Below are 15,977 nucleotides of genomic sequence, written 5' to 3'. Positions count from 1 at the left end.
TAAGCCCGAGTGTGTAGCCACTGGTAGGTTTTACTTTCTAGGGGGATATCCCTCCACTAACGCTCATCTGTGCAGCCCCAATTGTATGCAGTGGGGCACACACCCTGGGAAGAAGGAGTTCATCAAGAGTGTGGAAAGGATAAGAGAGGACAGTTGGAGATGTGTGTATACATATTTATATAAATATTATATGTATTATCATATAAATATAATAAATCTATATAGTATATTTTATATACTTCATTCTAATGCATACTTTAATATTATTTTATATGGTATATATTACATCTTACATAATAATAGGCAATGTGTTAATAGATAATATATATTTATGTATTATGTTAATATACTCTATTTTATGAATTATATGTATGCCTGTTATATGGTGTACTTCACTGACTCTGCATAATTGACTTATCCATGAATACACATGACCGCCCTGGGCTGCCAAGGAAGTGTCGCAGAGACAGCTTGCTGCCACAGGGAAAGGCACACCTTGCCCGCAAGTGGCCCCTACATGCAGGGCCTGGTTTGGCCTCCACCTATTATGCCTGGCGGCTGAGCCTTCAGTTTCCAAGGAGGAACCAGTGACAACAATGGGTGTGGGTTGCCCTTCTTTTCCATGGCAAACTAAGCCAAAGCCGATGGACGATTTTCTTTATTTTCACTTCTGCAATGTTGGAAGCTGAAATATGTATGACTTGGACAGAAGCCTGTTTATAACACCAGCAGCAGGAGGCCAGGACATCTAAATAACCGAACAACTTGCCACGGAACAAATGGACCAAACAGACTTTTCCAGGGTGCTACTATGCTTTGGGAAGAAAGGTGGCTATCTGTTCTCATTGGGGCTAGCCACATTGCTGAGGTCTTTAAGGCAGCATGTTCAAAGCATGGTAACCCTGTCCTCGGCATGGCTGAACGAAGAAGCTGTCATTATCAGTATCTCAGGTTGCTGGCGAAATAACAGAGGTGAGTGAGGGCAGCCACGTGACCTCGGATTCATGGCTAGTTAATGGCAGGGCTGGGATTCTGGGAACTAGAGCTTAGGTGACCACTCAAGTATGTTCAAGAATAGAATACACATTATAAGCAAGTGGAAAGACTGAGATATTTGAGAGTGAAAGAGCAAATAAATAATACATGTGCCAGGAGAACACATCTAAACCACAGGTGTCATATGGGGTGTTTTGTTACCTTAATGACTGTACAACGTAAGTGCGGAGAAACAACAAGCTTTTCTAATTATCTTTCACCTACTTAATAGTTATTTATCGAATCCTAACTATGTATCAGATACAGTTCCAGACAACTGGTCAAATAAACATAGTTCCTTAGACCGCATCTTAAGGCATGTCACTTGTGTGTGGTTAGGTCCCCAAATGTGCATGATGATCTGCCATTAAGTTTGAATGTATGCAACAACCAAAGAAGAATATTTAGAATTTTTTACGTGTCAATATCAGTTAGGATTGATATTTAGTAGCCCGTGTTTCTCTCGCTTATGACTCCTTAACATATTAAATATGTCCAATATCCTCCCTCTTATTCACAGGGCATATTCTTTTTTTTTTTTTTTTTTTTGATTTTTTTGAGACAGGGATTTTCCCATAGCTTTTGGTTCCTGACCTGGAACTAGCTCTTGTGGACCAGGCTGGCCTCGAACTCACAGAGATCCGCCTGCCTCTGCCTCCTGAGTGTTGGGATTAAAGACGTGCGCCACCACCACCCGGCTTCATGGGGCATATTCTAAGATCCTCAGTAGATGTCTGAAACCAGAACTAATACAAAAGCCTGTATTGTATTATGTTTTGCACAGACATTGATACCAATGAGAAATTTGAGCTTTTAAGTTAGACATAGTATGAGTTTAGCAACAATTGCTACTGATAAATAAAATAGCTCCAACAACTTAGCATAATAGTTAGGTTGGTGCAATTATTCTCTCTTGAACGCTCTTTTATTAAGACTTATTTTTATTCTTAATTTTATGTGGGGTGTGTGTGTGTGTGTGTGTTTGGATATGTGCTTGTGAGTGCCGGTACCTCAGGGAGCTGGAGTTACAGGTGGTTGTAAACCTCCTGTCTTGGATGCTGAGAACAGAACCTGGCCCTATGTAAGAATAGTAAGTGTTCTTAATCACTGAACCATCTTTTCGACACTGATTATTATCTCTAGGAAGAAATAGGACAATTGAAATTAATGAAATGATTCATTCCTGACCATGAGTGAGCACAGCTAAATGTTATCATGGGATGTAAATCACAGATCAGGGAGGATCACTGTATCTCAAAGCATAAACATTCTGCATTCCCACACAACCTCCACAACAAAACAAGGCCCCACCAAGACTCTGAAATTCTAGATCACATTCCAGTTTTGATGCTGCTACTGGATTCTGTCTCCTCGTTCTTTCCATCCCACCCAACTTAGAGTGGTTGCTAGGAAACCATATGACTAGTGGCTCTAGGCTGCAAGCTGCTTCTGTGGATTATTTCAGTTGGTTCTCACAATGACCCTCTGAAGGGCACAGATGGAATGACCACTATAGCCTGATTTTACCATGGTGGTCGAGCCTGGACAAAAGACGTAAGAAGGGTCAAGCAGGAAAGAATGAGTAGATTGGGTCCACCAGGGCACTCTGGAGACCACAGGTAGGCCTGTGACACAGCTGACCTTCAGTTTCTGGGCATTGGTTTTAGAATCCCCCTCAGGTAACAAAGTCTTTCATATACATCGGTGTCATATTTACATGGCACCGAGGCACATGCTTCCTGCACACTCACACATGAACAATGAAATGCCATTTAAATAGCTAGACTATAGTGTGATAACAAGAAAAAAATCCACTCCTTATCCAAGTGTTTGGTATAGACATCCAGTATGTCACCAATGTTTCTGATTCATTATTGGTCGAATGCACAGAAGCAGGCCCCACTGACAAGAGGCCTACCTGTAATTCAATATGCTTTTTGCTTCCAGGAAGTGATGGGGTAACACCACACAGAGATGAAGAACTCTCTGTGGCCCCAGGTCAACCACTTGCTAGTTGATCTGTCTGGCGCACAGTAGTTAAGCTCCCTTGACTTCACGTTTTTCTTCTGTGTTTTGAAATATGGGATAACATTCTTGTATGACTATGAGAATTAAGCAACATGGTGAGCATTTAAGGAAGGATGTAGCCAAGTAGCTGGCGGGACAATGCTGTGTCCTTCTTAGCTATTATTACCTTATGAAGGAAACTGTGAGAGTCTCACCCATGGCTCCCCTGCGACAGGGCGAGAGAAGAAAATGCTGGTCTCATTACAGTGCTCAGGTTTCCAGCCTGGGATCCTGGGAAACCAGTTCAGGAGCTGGGAGGAGCAGTGACTGAGACACAGAAATATGGAGGTAGGGCTATTTCACTGTCCTGGGGTCACCCGAGGAACTTGACATGAATAAATAACGCTTAGCAGGGCTTGATGCTACATAGCTATAATCCCAACACTCTGGAGTCAGAGTTAGGAGAATTGGGATTTCTTTTGTCTCTATAGAAAATTCAAGGACAACCTGAACTACATGACACTCAAAAGGCAAAAAGCAGCATCCAAAGAAAACCTTCACACACTTCTAAAGGTCTTTTCTACAAAGATCAAAACCAGGTCCTTATTAATGCTGGACATACATAAATCATCCAATAAATACAGAGTAAGTATCTACCAGCAAGCTGCACAGCCCTAATCCTTCAGGATAAGTTTCTAAATGCAACTGTGTGTTTCATTACTTTTCTCTCTTTTTCATGTAAGCTTTTATACGCCAAAACGAAGAAATCATGTGGTATTTGTCGGTCAAGCACGAATCACTCACACGGAGAACTTGACGAGAATGACCGTGTCTGTCTGCAGAATGGGTGGAGAGGAGGAAGATAAAGACGTCTCCAAACAAGGAATGAACTCTATACAACAAGGCCAGAAAGCCCATGAAGGGTGACGAACAATGTATGGAATTATTGCAGAAAGCACCTCAGTTATGATTCATTACTTTAAAAAGGCATAATTGCAAACAAGTAGCCTGCAATTGAGCAGGCATCCTTCACGGTGACAATCCACCCAAGTCCACATGACTTTCAGATAATAGACACACGCTCCTCCTACCCACCCATGTCCACACAACACTTTAACATAATAAACACACACTTCTCTTGGCTTCCAGTTTTTAATTTTGGTTTGTTTGTTTTCTTTGTTAAAAGGGAAACAGGGGCTGTCTCCCACTCTTTTCCGGCTTTTTGGGACCCTACTCCTGATACTGCATCGCCTTGCCCAGCCAAAATACATGGGGAGGTGCTTAGTCTTACTGCAACTTGATATACCATGTTCTGTTGATACCCATGGGAGACCTGCCTTTTCCTAAGCAGAAAGGGAGGAGGAGGGGATTGGAGCGTGGGAACAGAGGGGGGTAGGGAAGGTGCTGGAAGAGAGGAGGAAGGAGAAACATAAATTTATTTATATATAAAAAGCAAAATCTTTGTTGCACAGCCTTTTCTCGCATTGTCTATATAGACATACGAAGCACAAGGAACTGATATACAGCCCCACTTCAGCTAGTCCTGACTTTAACTAATCAAGTGGGAAGCCCAAGGAAGTGAAGATTCACCAGAGGTCTCAGGTTATGATGGAACATAGAACTGGATCACCCTATCTCTAAGGTATTTCAGGGCTTATTTTTCTCCCACACTTCTTCAGTTCCTGCCTGAGCTAGGACTCCTCTGCACAAGCAAGAAAATAAAGATGATAAAGCAATGTCAGCATTACTATGCTTTCATAGCCCAATATTTTTAAAATGACAAAAGTACAGTTGCTTTTTTTTTTCTTTTTCTTGCAAGTGAGAAGCCATCACAATCTAGCCGTAAACTTTAAGCAATGCATGAAAATCTTTCTGTGGAGAAAAATGACTCAGGGGCTGAAGACACTTGCAGCCCCGAGATGCAAATCTAATAGCCTGTGTTTAATACCTGGAACTCACTTAAAGGTGGACGAAGAGAAGAGACTCACAAAGTCGGTCTCTGAACCCCACATATGTAACCATGCACCTTGACACAACACATACAGAATACACACACACACACAAATTAATGAATCGTTTCTTTGCATTTTAAATGCATTTCTTTTAAAAACCTCATACAAACTATCACCTTAGTATTAAACAATATAAGTGTAAATATAGCCTCCTCTAAGTACAAATTATAATACTAATGCCTACTGTCCAACATCAACATAGAAGACAATGTCTAGGAGACCAGACATAAGGAAAGAAACCAAAGCAAGAGGCCTCAGTGGGTGTATGGGCCACAGTGAGCCAAGGGAACTCCAGACAGAGCTGGCTGCATGTCCTCTGTGCTGGGATCTGACTCTGTAACACCTGCATGAGAATAGGCAGTAAGACTTTAGACTGGTGGAGGAAGGGCCCCTGCATAAATTCCCAACTCTAAAGAACTGCTTTGCCCTAAATAAATAAATAGGAGGAGGGGGAAAGATGCCTCTAGTCAGAGAAAAAGGGAAGGAAGCTGGACAATTCTATATGGCTCCAGGCCAGGAAGAAGTTCACCTGGGATAGAAACAGAATTCCAGGTCCTCATCACAAAATGCTCAATACATACAGAAAAGCCAAGTTGTAAAAAATACTAAAACTCATCCCTGAAACAAACCACTAAGAACCATCTTATAAGAACAAGTTTATAAGTTCCACAGACTCAGCCAGATCAGTATCCCTTAGTGAAACTAAGCTCACAGGACAAAAAAAAGCAGTCTACACAAGATATTAATATCCAAAAGGAAAAGAGTTAATGTAACAATTTACAACCCAAAGATAGAAAAAATATGAATGCTGGTGGGAACTATAAAATTACTATAGGAAGAATGAAAATTAAGTAATTGCTAAAATAAATATAATTAAGTTAAACAGTATGAATAAAAGGCAGATAGACTTGAAATGGGCACAAAAAGGTTGAAATGAGAATGCAATTAGGACTAAAAGTCTAATGAGTTGGCTGACTACAAATTAGAAACGTGTTGTGGGCAGTATGGTGAATCAGAAAAAAAGGTTTGAGGAAATCAAAAATAAATAACAAAGAAAGGAAAAGAGAAATCAATTAAGAAAAAGCCATGTAACAAATACTATGGAAGAAAAATTGCATAAATATTTCTAGACACATTGAAACAGGAGCCAAATATCAGAAATAACCAGAGACAAAATTCATCATCATCAACAACAACAACAACAAAAAAACCAAAATGCAACCGGGGTTGGGAGGTGCAGGGGAGTCAAATTAATTCTGAAAGGCTATAGGGAGTTCACAAAATAGCCATTAGGAAAAAAGAGGACAGGAAGCAATGACATCATATCTTCTCATTAGAATAACTCCACGCCCTATATTCAGTTTAATTTTCATTACAGAGTATAATCAAATTAATGCCATTTTCAAAGGACTGGGATAGAACTCAGTGGCAGAGCACATGTCTAGAAGGTATGAAACCCTGAGTAAAACTCCTACACCAAGAAAAAAAAATTGAACAAGGATAAAGACCAAGGCCGTCCCTGAAGAATCCACTGAAGAAGGCATGTGGGGAGAAGGGGAACCATTTAGAAGGAAGAGTTAGAAGTAACCATAAAGAAAAAAAATAATGAGCAGGTTTACAAATCTAAACAAATACTATGTAGAGTAAACCTTTCTGAAGCAATGTAAACTTTGAAATGAGTTTTTAAAACATAGAAAGCTGAAGCATATTCGGGAACATGCTAATAACAACATTGAAAACAGCGAATGCTATGTTTGACCGAGGGGAAGTGAAAGGGAAGGTAGAGGAGGGGAGGGAAGAGAGTTAGGAATCAGATAAGTAAGAAAATGGCTGCAACGTCAAAATATTGGAAGAAAAGAAAAGAAAGACATCAAGTAAAAGCATAGAATAAATGAGCCCCAGCAAATCAATACAATTAATGTGATAATGTCTTTCTTTTAAACTGCAGAGATTTCAAATTTTAAAGACAAAATTCAGTTATATGTACTTTAATGAGATGCATCTAAATAGAAGTGACATAGCTAATGTTCTACTAAGATGTAGGGAAAGATGTATTAGAGAAATATTGCTGTGCCAACACCTACGAAAGAAAAAGGATGTGCAAACCCAGTTCTATTTTGAGTAACAACAATGATACAAAAACATCAAATTTGAGCCACAAGGAAAGCTGTAAAGGGAGGACCAAGATGTAACAATATTGAATCAATATATACCTAAGAACACAAGCTCCAAATAGATAAAATAAAAGTCAACAAAATGTGGTAGGTTTTTATACAGGCCAGAAACGGATAAGCCAGCCCAAATCCAGTAGTAGTACTGAAGGGTCTAATGCCATGATTAGAAACTTGATCTGTGACTGTCTGACAGTATACATACATGCCTGTGGTGTGGACAACATGTGACACTAAATACTTTTACCTTTTACTGTCTTTTCACATAGAAAACCCTGATATTAAAACAACCCCACATTAGTCCACACGGAACATAACAATTGAGACTATAATATAATCATCAGCATACTTTTCTGAAAAAAATGCAATCAACACTGTGTAATTGAAAATAGATAAATATATAAAACACAGCCCCCGGGCTGGAGAGATGGCACAGTAGTTAGGAGCTCCTGTTGCTCTCTAAGAGGACTTGGATTTGATCCCTAGCATCCACATAGTGAGTCATAACCACCTATGCCAGCAGACCCAGTGCCCTCCTCTGACCTCCACACGCACCAAGCACTCAGGCGGTACATATATAAATACAGGCAGACAAAACATTGACACATTAAATAAAACTAATAAATCTAAGAAAAACAAAATAAATTCTAAAATAAAACAGTCTCAATATGTTTATCAATATGGTTTTTCCTTCAATTTTTTGGGGGGGTTGGAGAAAGGGTTTCTCTGTGTAGGCTGGAACTCACTCTGTAAACCAGGTTGACCTTGAACTAACAGAGATCAGCCTGCCTCTGCCTCCAAAGTGCTGGGAGTAAAGGCAAGTGCCACTACAACTTGGTTCAATATGATTTTTTGTAATACAGGAAAATAAGTGAGAGTTAAAATCTGACTATTAAACAAGGTAACAAACCTGAAATAGCACAGAAAGGCTCTTTCTCTTAGAATGCATATTGCCAAATAGCCTTTGGAGTCATGACTGCATAGTTAGAGATTTGCATTAAATAACTCTACTTTATAAGGTATTTCTTTGACTCTGGACGCTGGGCATGCTGTGATACCATCCATCAACTGGGCTTTAACGTTTTGTAGCTACTTCTCCCTTTTGAAAACCCATAATTTCTGACTTAGTAATAATAGCGATATCTTGTAATTTATCTGGGCACGTTATTTCATTTGCATCATTTTCCTAGAATCTTTTGTCTTTACTATTTATTGTATTATTTTTATTAACAATTACTATTAATTCATACAAACTTGAAGTACTGTGGATTGGTCCTTTTTGACTCAGTTTTAAAGGCACAACATGTAATGAGGGCACGCAGAGAGAGAATGATGAAGACGAAACGGACTGTTTAGGAGTTCCGGTAGCTGAGTAAAGATTAGAAGTTATCTTACCCATTTTATTGAGTCATTTTAGCACAAACACATGTGAATTTGGGAGCTCAGACGGTCACAAGACGCATGTACTTGATACGTATTTAGGACAATTTAGTAATTGTGTTTCCCATTCTTAGTGGTTTCGTTGCGTTAGTTACCCTTGTAAGGTGGAAACTGGTACACTGTTGAAAGGTAAACCCTACAGTTGGTGGTCCAACCTTTCAGTTTAATAACTAAATAAATATGCCAAAGAAAATGGGAGCAAGAAAGCCACAAAATTAAGAGCAAAAGCTCTAAAATTAGAAACCAACAAGTAAGAATGGGTTTTTTTTTTAATGCAAGAGAAAAAATATTTAACTTTGGTCAAGATGAAGAAAGGCATGAATAAAAATATTAGAAATAAAAAGAGCACAAGAATGCAGACGGAGTAAGAGCTCTGAAAAGATTTCTTTCAGGAAATGTAAAACGTCAAGTGACATAAAAATATAAATATAAATGACCAAAACTGGCTCAAAGAGACAGAGATAAACCAAATTGCATATTAAATTAACTGAATCATCATCTGTAGCAGAACCATCAAATTCACTTAATTTTACAGCTGAGTTTTTACAGACCAGAAAGAAAACGTGTGAGTGAGTGTGTGTGTGTGTGTGTGTGTGTGTGTACGCATGGTTATACTTCTTGGGGTTTCACAAGAACTAAGTGCCCCACTAATGGTAAATAAAGTTATCCTTGTTAAAGTTGAGCAAGAATAAGATTTTTCAATTGGCAAAAACAAACAAGCAAAAAACTGTAGTTATTTTAAAAATAAGCAGTGTGGCTATGCAGTCCTGACACCATTCTTGACGGTGCCTGAATTAGTCTTCAGAAAGAAATGAAAAGGTTGCCGCATTCCCTTTTCAGACCTAAACCATATGGGCAACCTTGACCATAGATGGTGCTTCCACGAGAGAGGAGGCTGAACTGTTCTTCTGGCTTTATTAGGTCAGAGCACCTGCCAGCAGACACGTGGTATGCACAACATGAGATACAAAGACCACGAACTTCACCCCAGCCACCCCCAGATGGTGAGTAAGCTTCAGACAAACTAGACTAAGAAAAAGGCAAGTGCAGGGAGACCTATCTTTTCAGAGATAAAAATCTCTGTAATTCAGGAAGCTACACAACTTTTGAATCTCATATTTTAAACTCATGGTAGCCTGGAACCCAGAACAGACACCTTCATTGGCCAAATGTTTTGCCTTTCCCTCACAATAGTAGTAATAATAACAACAATAGTAGTGATAATAATAATAACTCTTTTACCCAAGTAATAGAGTGAAGAGAAGTAGAAAACACTGTCCCTAAGCCCAAGTTGTTAGGGCCAAGAAAATAAGAAAGGCAAAGACAATAAGGGATCAGGTAGGAAAAGCAAGAAGACCAACCCCTGCAAGACCCCTCTGCTGTAAAGGGGCACACAGAGAATCCCAGAAAAAAGATGTAAGGATGAGACCCGGTGCTCTGTCTCGAAACCACAAGCTTAAGTAGATCATACAGCCATGTTCACTCAAGTTAGAGCAAGCACAGCCCCCAATGGCCTAGCTCATGAGGAGAAAGCACTAATCAGATCGCTGTAAAGCACACCAAGAAACTGTGTTTGGCTTCTTCCTCATATTGCCAGCCTAGAGCTCTAGCCCTGCCTACAAGATTCATCAGGCACTGTGTGGGGATTTTACTGCACAGAGAAAAAAAAATCAATGTATTTCCAGAATGACACGCACAGCGACGCTGATAAGAATGTGCACACGCGAGGACCTAGAGAAAAAGCAAGGAAGCGCTTCATCCGGAGTTGGACTAAACCCACTGTGCTCTTTCATTCCTTCTGTTAAGCTGCTTCGCATACACGCGGCATCATTGGATTCAGCATGAAGCTTGGAGGAAATTTTAGAACTATATCCTTAGCCAAACAATGAGGAAGTTGATGTTTTTCCCCTAATAACCAAACAAAGCAATGAGAAGATAAGTTGAATTACACTTTTTACAAAAAAAAAAAAAAAAAAAAAAAAAAAAGTCAAAACCAACGAGAGTACTTTCTGACTTCTGGGAGTACTTGGAAATCCCGATGTGAGTGCAACCTGTTTATCTTTGTTTAGATTGATCACTGGTAATAGTTCTCCCTGTTCTCTGTAGCAGGTAAGTTCTGGTACACCAGGTACTTGCATTGAAATGCTCCAAACAGAAACTCCAGTTTTTATTGGGAGCTGTGAACCCCCAAATCCTGAATTTCTTGTAAAGAACATCTTATGCTTGCAGCTGCTCTGAGCACGAGACCCTCAGGAGTTCCTGATGGAAGGGGAGTGGTTTCTGGTGGGTTTGGCTGGGGGTGTGGCTATCAGTTAAGGATCCCTATATAAGCTGCCCCTGGATACAATAAAGGGGGCATTCCTGTTTCAAGGATGACCCGTGTCTCTGTCTGTGTGTCTTTGTGTGTTTAAAATCTCCAGGCGGTTGCCCGGCTTGCAGAATGGTTCTGTAGTGCAGGCTCCACAATACAGGACCATACTGTCATGTAGGACAGGTGGGCGGTACAAGTTTCTATACGAGCTGGCATTTGTGTTGCCTCATACCCTCATATCCCCATGTGTGCTGGACTCAACATCTTTCCCAAAAATGAGCAACTCAGGTCATGTAAGTTACGCTCCCTCTCCCGACCATAACATGTGCACAGACAGAAGTTTTTCAAACACAAAAGCTAAAGCGGAGCCTCTTCTATTTTAAATAAACTTTATTATTTAAAAAAAACTGCAAATAAATTAAACTATCACATACTAACATTAACCAAACCCAAACTTAATTAACTTATATGCAGCTAGAATTGACATTTGAAACTGCGAAGCTGCGAAAAAGCCACTGTCTTTCTAGCTCTAGTTCTGCAGGCATATTTTGGTTTGGGGGATAGATAAATTATGAAGTATATTCAATACATAAGGTGTAAACATTTAAGCTCCACAGTTTCTGTTTCAGAACTCCTTTTCCCAGCCTGTGAAGGTATTCTGTAGTACCAGCGCAGTCTTGCTTAAGGTCAAAGAGAGTTAAGAGTCTAGGGGAGGGATTCTGGAGAAAGACTTGGGAGTAACGGGGAGGGAGACTTGAGTTCATCTGGGTATTTGTGCATCCCTCCAGAAGCAGCCAAAGAGACAAGAGAGGGCTGGGTTATAAAATGGGAAGAACGTAGCAAAAGAATTCAATCAACTGCTTTTATAACTCAAAAATCCCACTTCCTGTCCTGAGTCCGATTTCTTTCGCTTTACTCCAGGGTCAGCACCTAGCTAGTTGGATGTCCCTCTGGGAAGGAGACAAGAATACCTGTGTTGTCACCCACCCACTGTGTGGATGACCCCAGTGGCCAGAGAAGAACAGAGTTCAAGACAGGCAAATGGACGGGGAGAAGACAAGTACCATATATAACGAGGGTGGTCAAAGCCAGCTCTGTGAAGCAGGAACAGTGGCACCTGAAACAGAAGGGGAATTCCATCCGCTGAACAAGAACATGTTTAACAGATGCATAAAGGTACCTTCGAACTTTGACTCACACAAGCGCAGATACTTTTTAACCAAATACCACACAGTTAAGATGATGATGTCCATTAAGATGAATAGAAGAGCACAGCCGGGGAGGAGAAAGCACCTAAAGGCCACCCAAGAGAACATGAGTTCTGGGGTTATGACAGAAGGCCAGAAGCTGGGCAGCAGCAGAAGACAACGGAAAAGCAACTGAAGGGCCAGGAAGAGCCCAGCTGGTGCCGTTTCTCACAGGACGCCACTCACTGTCACCACCTGTATGCCCGCCTCACTGTCCCAGAAAGAATGGACCAACACCTGCGCAAGCCTCTAGGGAGGATCTGAAGATGAGACACCAGGCCCTCCTGGCTGGAACATGGTCTCTCCACCCATCAGCAAGGCTTCCTTATGACTCCGCTCCCTTCCTCTCCAAAGCAGGGCCATCCTATCTACCCAGGATGAAGGCTGCGAAAATGAGGGATAATGAACTTAAGTGCCCACTAGCGGCTGTTATTAGTGTAATTAATCTGATTAAAATAATCAGGAGTGAAGAACAGAAGAGGGTGTCAGAGGAGAAAAGCTGTAATGGAAGAGGGCATGAACGCACCCCTCCAGAGACTCTGACTCAGGCTGGGGGGAGGGGCCCAGAGGCCATCCACCTGCCTACATGGGGTACGTCCGACTTTGTGGTTCATAGTGTGAACTTTCCCGCTTTGGTTTCCGCCTCTCTCGGGTGAGAGTGTTTACACCCTGTACAGGACAGGGATGCTGTGAGGGATATGTGACGAGACCACATCTCTGGCTATGGTTAGAGGCCAGGGGCTTTTGTGACCGTTTGCTTGATAGGTGAGTCCACGTTCCTTCGACCATAGCTCAGACGGAGTTTAAACACTCAGGCCGCCAATCACGCTGGAGCCAGCAATTCCAGACTGCAAAGTCATTACCTAGTACAGGCCACCTTTGCTTACCACCACAATAAGCTAAGAAGGGATTTAATCTAACCTGGGAAGTTGATTCCAGGCTTAGCTTGCAAATCCTATACGGTAATCAACCATCCCCACCACCGGCTTGGACCATCCCTTCTCCCTTGACACTTTATTTCTCTCTGGGCTGCTGTTTCTGGTGAACAGCTCCCACTGACCAGACTCTGGTCATCCTTGAAAACATAGTCTGTATAGGTCTGGCCAGGATGTGATCCCTGCATCTGTTCATGGCCATACTGGACTTGCTATACCCCTCTGCCCATGGAGCATTTCCTGTGTTGTAACCACTGGGGCTTCTTCTCACTTATTAACTGACTGGGACCTATGAAACACCGCATCCCGCAAGACAAACGCCTAAAACATGGGAAACACTAAGCTCTTTTAACCTTATAATTTTTGAACAGTGCAGCAATGGCTAACACACTTGAACACAGAGTAAAACTGTGAGCGAGCATTGTGATGGATGAAGTGGGCAAGGGAACAGGGATGAGTAAATGGGTGATGAGGTTTTTCACTTTCAACTTAAGAACTGGGGATGGTGGGTCAAGTGGGTTAATGATTTGTGAATATCTGATCTCCCTGACTTCAGTTACCTCGAAAGGAAAGGCTTTCTAGAGAGTGACAGGTAGAGAGAATGTATTGCAGCTGTATGCACTCCGGTGTCTACCATCTCATCAGGGACATGGGGAGGGTTTGTGTCTGGTCCAGGCGCCCTCTCCCATCCAACATTTTGCCCAGTGCTAGCTCCCTCCTCTTCTCTTCTTGCAGATGATATCCGATTCACCCTGTCCACTGACTCCCTCAGCACACAGACGTCCCTCAACTTTGGCACTGAGCTGTCAAACATGAAGTTCCAAGCAGAAGTTAGCAGTGAGTCCCTATGCTATGGGCCAGTCTTCCCCAGGCTTTTCAAGGCCAGTGTCGAATTAAGAACAGGAGACCTTTCAACCTGCAGAAAGAACCTAATCTATCTGTTCAAGGCTGCCTCGGTGCAGGAGGTGGCCACTATCTGAAACCAACTACTTGCCTCCTTGGCTGGTTACCCACCAGGAGCCCCAGCACGATCGTCCCCGCCTCCACCCACGGGTACAGCTCGCTTACCAATCTTGGCCAAGGAAGCCAGTAGGATCCACAGAGTGATCTCAAAAGGGATTTGCACGTGGGGGTAATCCAGGGTGAACACAGGCAACCGACTTTCCTCGAACGGTGTCGTTCCCGGGGCCACCACGTTGGCTGGGCTTGGCGGGTTGGAGCTGGCACCCCTGGCCCCGGGTGCGTCCAGCAGGGTCTCGGCCAGCGCTCCCGCCGGCACTGCCACCTGCAGAAACAGTAGCAGCAGCAGCAGCAGCCGAGACGGTGGCGCCCACACGCTGCGCACGGTGCCCATGGGTCCCATGGGGTCGGCGACTCGGGGCGCAGCAGAGACGCTGGTATAGGGATCTGGGTGCCCTTAGCGCATCGCGCGGGGACAGCGCCACTAACTCAACGGGACAGCGAGAGAGTACCACGCCACTGCCGCCACCGGGCCGGGTTCCTGTAGCTAGCCAGCTCGTTCTTGGCTGTGAACTACGAGCGGCCGGGAGTGGAACGCGCAACGACAGGAGGTCACCGCGCGGTCCCTCGGCCGCGCTCAGTCACCCTCCGCCGCCGGTCGCCCTCCCATGCCGGGCAGCTGTAGGCCCTGCCCGGGGCGGCCCGCGGGCGGGGACGGGGGCGGGGCGGGCGCGGCGCCCGGGCGGCGGGGCGGGAGGACGCGGGGACCCGGTGCGACAAGCACCTGCCGCAGCCCGCGGGCAACGCTGGGACCACGGTCGCGCTGCTCTCTAGCCGACTCCACGGGCCAAGACCCGACACCACCGGGAACCCGGGAGCTGTAGGTGCAATGGGTGTGCGGTGCGCACGGTGGCCCGAGCTGTCCCCGCCCCGGAGGCAGCGTCGGCCGTCCATCAGGGCTGGGACCGACGCGACCCACGCGTCGCGCCCTGCCCCCTCCTCCCGTAGGCTCCTGCAAGGAGACACCCCGGGGCGCTGGCACGCGAGGAGGCGCCGCAGGCTCAGGCAGGTTGGGAGCGGCGGAACTGGGGAGCTTTTGCCACTGTCAGGCGCTGCAGAGACCGACTCGCATAGCCGAGCCACTCGGGTCCTCAGAAAGATGAGAAGATCTGCGATTCGCACCCCTCGGGAGAAAAGCACATTGAGAACACAGCTTGTTCTCTGCGCATCAAAACTCCCAGTTCGGTTCGGAACTCAGCGTTCCCACGCTCCCCCAGAACCCTTGTCTTTCCTCTTTTCCACTCATTGTAACAGTATGGACTCCACTTTTCTTCCCTCCCCCAGCTTTGGTGGCGGAGGCGGGGGAGGAAACATTCTCTGTTTTTAGGCTTCGAGGTGAATCTGTCCGTGGGCATCAGAAACATAACTATTTCGTGGAAAACCAGTGATTTGCCTAGCTTAAATGGACTTGTTCGGATAATTACAGGACGGACTGCGGTTTGGAAAGCCCAGGAAAGAGCGGGATTCTCCCAGAGCCAATTGACCCTTCTCCGGATCCCAAACTTCTGCAGGGTGCCCTGCCTGCGATCCCACGGTGAGAAACTGAAAGGAACCGAAAGCAAACCAGCTGCCTCCCAATTAACCCACACGATTTCCCCTAAATTTGTGAAATAAAATCCTTATCTTTTCTTTATGGCTCCTGCTCCCTCACACCCTTCAGTCTGACACAGACAGCACGTTTGTTTCAAAGCTCTAACAGGATCTTTGAGACTTCAGTCCTCAGAGGCTATGTGGAAAGACCTGACCACCTGAGCAGAAAGCAGCAAGCAGGGAACCTTTGAGCCTTGGTAAGGCTGGGG

At 43.9% G+C, this 15,977-nt stretch overlaps 1 protein-coding gene across 1 annotated transcript in view; it reads right to left on the bottom strand.

Moving 5' to 3' along the window:
* The window catches only part of Slc9a2 (solute carrier family 9 member A2), an 83,869-nt gene extending 68,329 nt beyond the window's left edge, over window positions 1–15,540 (bottom strand). The window contains exon 1 of the mRNA XM_057751984.1: window positions 14,227–15,540. Within this exon, the coding sequence (XP_057607967.1) occupies window positions 14,227–14,521 (295 nt within the window). The 5' untranslated portion in view covers window positions 14,522–15,540. The remainder of the gene's footprint in view (window positions 1–14,226) is intronic.
* Window positions 15,541–15,977: the final 437 nt, after the last annotated feature.

Source organism: Chionomys nivalis, chromosome 19, assembly GCF_950005125.1.
Source record: "Chionomys nivalis chromosome 19, mChiNiv1.1, whole genome shotgun sequence".
NCBI classification, from domain to species: Eukaryota; Metazoa; Chordata; class Mammalia; order Rodentia; family Cricetidae; genus Chionomys; species Chionomys nivalis.
This window is presented reverse-complemented; position numbering and strand designations above follow the sequence as displayed.